Source organism: Aureococcus anophagefferens (assembly GCF_000186865.1).
Source record: "Aureococcus anophagefferens unplaced genomic scaffold AURANscaffold_38, whole genome shotgun sequence".
Lineage (NCBI taxonomy): Eukaryota > Pelagophyceae > Pelagomonadales > Pelagomonadaceae > Aureococcus > Aureococcus anophagefferens.
In genome coordinates this window covers 214,368-219,619 of record NW_008705595.1, presented here as the reverse complement: position 1 = coordinate 219,619, position 5,252 = coordinate 214,368, and the positions used below count along the sequence as shown (strand labels likewise).

The window sequence follows — 5,252 nt, the reverse complement described above, 5'->3', positions numbered from 1 at the left end:
CGCAGATACTTTATCAGCTCGCGATCAAATTGTCCTTCATGGATACATGCGTTCAGTACGTCAAATCGATTCTTTTGTTCTTGGCTGCACTCGTCGTCGCAGCAACAATTGAAATCGCACATGCCTAAGATGAGATTGCAAACGTTTGACGGACAACCTTGGGACTCTGGAGAGGTGCCAGCTGTTAAGTCGCAAAGGCAAGAGCAATCAAACTGAACACATTCAGCATCACTGTCGCCCGATTTTCGGCAGGCGCAGCTCGGCGGCATCTTGCGACCCAAAAAATGTGCGTTCTGCAACTGAGTTTCGATAGAGAGATATGTGGCGGTATTGCCAGAGGTTGTTGTCTCTGTGGAACTCGAAAACGGGAAGAAGGGCCATGCGACGCGCGAGCCTTCCTCTCCAAGGCAGGTGCCAAACACGGATGCGATGCAAATTGACCTCATTTGGCGGTGTTTTTTTACTGGATCGATAATAAAAGATCGGTGCACCTTCTCACCAAAAAGGACCACGAGAGCCCAATATAATATGGACCCCGCCTTCCAAATTAATGTCAAAATGGACCCCACTTCAAAACAATATATCTAAAGGGGCCCCACCGTCCACCATTTCGACCATATTTAGAGAGTTTTCTCTAATTAGAGGAATATGAGAGTATCCCTAGTTAGGCTCCTCCTTTCTCCCCTCGTACTTTATTTCTCCACGGTTTTATGCTAAGGGGAATTCTGAGGCTGAACCTAAAAAGGGAATTCCTCATTGTCAGTATAGTGAACTTGAAAAAGGGATCTATCTGAATAGAGTACTAGCTAGATTTACCATCATCCTCATCATGATATGATCGCAACGTCACGATGATGGGCAGTGAGAAATGACTATAACTTAGCTTAATCCTAGTAGTAGGCACTTAAGAGACTCTTAAGTCCGTTCCTAAGCTCTAGCGACACGGAATGGAGGCCGCAAAGCTTGCCGTTCTTCAAAAAACGCGCCCGCTCGCGCTGTCTTTCTTCGTGCCGGCCCTCGATGGCGTCGTCCATGCCGGCGGACGGGTGCTGGTGGAAGGAGGCATCTACGGCGAGGTCTGCGCCTTCGCGCCGGACCTGCGGGCTGTTCCGAATGAAGCGTGGGAGCAGCGATAGTTTATGGTCGTACTTCTGGGGGGGGGTCGACCGTGGCCAGAGCCCATCAAAAGTGCTGCACGAAAAACCAGGTGGCCAGGAACCATTGGTCGAAAGCCCCTCGGACAATAAGATCTGCTTTGAATGGTATTGCCCCCCGGTCAGTGGGCAAGGTGAGTGCCGTGAGCGCAATCGGCCCTGTTTACCTTACTCGCATACACCGTAGGGGGAGCCCAGGCCCCAATGGTGACTCGCAGCTCCCTGGCTCTAGACAAGCGGGCGAGGGCGCCTTATGTGCGTGCGCTCCCAGGAAAGGCAGGCTCAGGCCGACCAGCCTTTTCCTTTTCGTACGAATCATTCTCCATGTTGCTGCGTATTTGACTTGGAATTGATTAGCAGTAATAGCAGAGGGATGAAATAGCGCTCACACAGCGACTCGAGTGAGATGATCTCGTGTTTTCCTGGCTGGTGGCAAACTGGATCGCAGCTGGTAATTGTGTCATTATTGCATCGCCTTTGACTCTGAGACCAAGTTCGGTCAAGAAATCATTAAGCTCAGAAATAGTCAATTCAAAGTTTGATAAGAATAGGGCGGATACGAACGACATGTTCTTGAGTGTCATCGTGGGTTGGGAAATACGATCCAGAGCTCCCAATGTATCACGTATCACGCTATTACACAGCGCTTTGCTTACTCGCCCTGGAGGTTTTGCTTGCCCGCACAACAATGCCAATGCAAGTGTCATAGCAGGTCTTATTGATATCGTGTCTAATGGTGATGCAAGTGCATCAAGCATGCCGCTCAACGGGGTGATTATTTCAGGTTGATGCTTAGACACCTTTCCATCGATGTGCTTTTCAGCCACATGCTGGTACAAAGGGCACATCGTCGACACCATAAACAAATCAAATGCCTCGGGTATTGAGGTATTAACTGATTGGCGGAATATTGTAGCAAAGGAGATTCGCACGATGGCCTCGACAAACTCTCTGTACAAAATTGGCCTGTCGAGCATTCGACACTTGGGGGCCAGCTTTGAAGCATGAAGGCTATCTGTGCCACAATAAGATATAGGAACTGGTTGATCGGGGAGCAATTCCTCAGGATTTTTTTTCTGGTGATGCAGCCTTGCACTAGCAATGACACAAGAATGTTGCCGAAACATGTTTTGGAGCACACTTCTTACGTAAGCTCGTGAAAGTCTTGACGGGCTGATTTTAATGTCTTCGCAAAACTGGAGGAAAGTATCAGTAGTCATAGCAAAAACTTCATCCATTTCTTCATCTCCATTTCGATGCGGCACATACCTTAAATAGATCCCCTTCAATTCAGAGTTGAAGCGGAGAATTTTTTTTTGCAATTGAGTCTCTTCCCATTTTCCAAGAAACGGGTCGCAATTAATGAGATCTCCAAGATGAAGGTGGACCCGAGGCTCAACCGAGTGCGTTCCACCGGAATCAAGAACGCATCTTGGCATGTCTTGAGTCATGCGGTCACAGGAAAAGTTCCCACCATAAAGGGCCCCATCATCGCGCACAAAGACACCATGGCCGTCTTTGACCCCTTGAATCCAATGTCCGGAGTAACAGGCACCATTTGCATAGTGGAAAGTGCCAATGCCATGCCTCTGACCGGCTTTCCATTGGCCATGGTAGCGATTGCACATTTGCCTTTGAGTTCCAGGCCATGATGATTCTTGGGAACGCTGCATCCAAGTATGCTCACCCGTCCCGTTTTGTCTGTCATTTTCCCATTCACCTTCATAGCGTTCAGACCTATCTCGCCATAACATCTTACCGAAACCATGCTTGACATTACGAACCCAGTCGCCTTCGTAAATATTTCCGCTTGCGTAGTACATGATCCCGTGTCCGTTCCTGTCATTGTTTGCCCAGTCACCTTCATAGCGAGAGTCGCCAGCGGCGTCGTAGCATAACGTGCCTAACCCGTGTCTCTCGCCGTTGTACCAGTCCCCGTTGTAGCGAGGGGTGCCATCGATGGGTCCGTGCATTGTACCACATCCATGGCGAAGGCCGTTCAATACCTCTCCAACATAAGTAGAGCCATCTGGCCACGTGTATTTACCTCGACCCGTGATAGTATTGCGCCTGAATTCGCCGGTGAATGTGGTACCATCGGTCCATTTGTAAACTCCGTTCCCATCCATCAAGCCACCACGGAAATCACCGGCGTAAGTAGGCCCACCTTCAAAAGTCGCGATCCCATGCCCATCAAACCGATTCTCTAGATCTCGCCCGCCTTCGTAATCGACGATTACTAAGTCAGCGAGCGACGCCTGTAGCCCAGCGCTCTGCATAGGGGCGTTAACAATTTTTAATGTAGTGTGCGAAATTGCATTTACGGTGCCCAGCATGTCGATCCTAACTATTATTATTATTATTATTGTGTATTTAGCGTCGGAGGAGCCGCATGCCCAAGAGCACACACGGCCGATAGGCCTCGGACGGAAGAAGTTGAAGTAGGTGGGGCCGCTGCCCCCCAGCAGGGGCCGAAGGCCCACGGGGGGAGGATCAGCTTCCCCGGCGCCCCGAGGGGCGAAGCCCCGAAGGGCGGGAAAATTTTGTCCCGAAGGACCGAGCGAACGAAAGGGGGAGGGGTCGTCGACGAGAGGCGGACGGGCGTTCGCACGCACCACTCCAGGTCCAGGTCAGAATCCAGCACGTTGATGTTCGGCGGTTCACTAAGCCGCACGGCAGTAGAAAGCTCGAGTTCCAATGACGCAAAAGACCAGTCTGGGAATAAACTATTCGATTTATTCCTGGTTTGCTCTGGCACAACTTTTGGCAGCTGCCGTTGCAGCTGTGCGTTGCGCGTGCGGGCTGTTGCGGGCACGCCCCGGTCCGTGGTGCTTGTGCGGTAATTTCTGCTGCATTTCGTGTTGATTGGTGGTAATTTCGCGCGGTAGTGCTGCCCGCAGACGGTGCCGAGCGGCGCGGCTATTCAAACTTGGCCTGCGGGTGGCGGTTGCAACATGTCACGGTCGTTGCGAGACTCCACGAATGCTCGGAGGCATGTTCCTATGTCTGGTGGGGCTGCTGCCAGCGATTCGCGCCACCAACGGTGACGGTTTCGTTACCTAGGGGGACTACGCAACGTCACGTTGATGGGCAGTAAGAAATGACTATAACTTAGCTTAATCCTAGTAGTAGGCACTTAAGAGGCTCTTAAGTCCGGCCTAAGCTCTAGCGGGGGCGATGGCATGGGCGCACAATTTTAGACGCGCGAATAGGACAGGATGCGGTCCTCGGGGGTAAAATTTGAACACACTTCGCAAGGGGAAATCGGGGTCGGGCATTCCAAAACTTCAGCCCGCTTGACTCGGGAACACGCAGAGGCTGAGATCGATTTCGTAACTGCCATCCCCGCGCGCGCGCGCGAAAAAGGCGCCAGTGATCTCCGCTTCTGCGCGTCGTCCGAGCCAGCGGATTGTTTTTTCTGAATCAACAAAGATGATTCAGTCCTTTGATGCGGTCAAGTACATAGCACACATAATTTTGTTCGCACATAGGGCGCGTCAAAGACTCGCGCCCATACGCTGCTGCCGGATTTAATACTGTTAGGCTCTAGTTAGTGTTGGCCTATATATTTCTTGTTGCCCATCAACGTGACGAAGCGTACATTCCGCTCTTTGGGCTATGCTACCCTAACTCGGGACTATGCTATCCTCCCTATGCTGGGACGCTCATACTGGCCTATGCTGGCTATGCTAAGTCTGCCTTATACTGGCTATGCTCATGCTATACTATGCTGGTGCTTCATACTAGCATACTCGGATTCTAACATTGGCAGGCTCTGCCAGCACTTCGGGGTGCCCGCCAAGTGGCTCTACACCCTCGACATGCGGCCGAAGCGTTCGAAGCTCGCGCTTGAGGACATGCACCAGGTGATGGTTGCCCTCCTGAGAAGCTACTTTGAGAGTGAGGGTGCTCACATGCATGGGGACCTGCGGCGCATCCGAGTCGCCATCATCCCGTACAAGAACGCCATCAACGCCATCGAACACCATGCCAACATCATCATGTTCACGAAATTCCCGCACACGCTTGGCGACCCATCTGTCCACGGCGATGGCCGTTTTGTGCTCAGAGCCCCTCGATCGCAAATTTTGCGCTCGA

The 5,252-nt window shown here is 51.6% G+C and overlaps 2 protein-coding genes across 2 annotated transcripts in view; one reads left to right on the top strand and one right to left on the bottom strand.

Annotated features, from left to right (window-relative positions):
* Nucleotides 1–2,938: 2,938 nt before the first annotated feature.
* Nucleotides 2,939–3,433, bottom strand: AURANDRAFT_32904 (hypothetical protein; the record flags this gene model as incomplete). Its single annotated transcript, XM_009042815.1, has 1 exon — nucleotides 2,939–3,433. A coding segment is annotated over one exon (495 nt), but the record flags the coding sequence as incomplete, so codon positions are not given.
* A 1,374-nt stretch (nucleotides 3,434–4,807) lies between these two features.
* Nucleotides 4,808–5,252, top strand: part of AURANDRAFT_67384 (hypothetical protein) — a gene marked incomplete at both ends in the record, with an annotated part of 2,361 nt that continues 1,916 nt past the window's right edge. Inside the window, one exon of the mRNA XM_009042842.1 lies at nucleotides 4,808–5,215. Within this exon, the coding sequence (XP_009041090.1) occupies nucleotides 4,808–5,215 (408 nt within the window). The remainder of the gene's footprint in view (nucleotides 5,216–5,252) is intronic.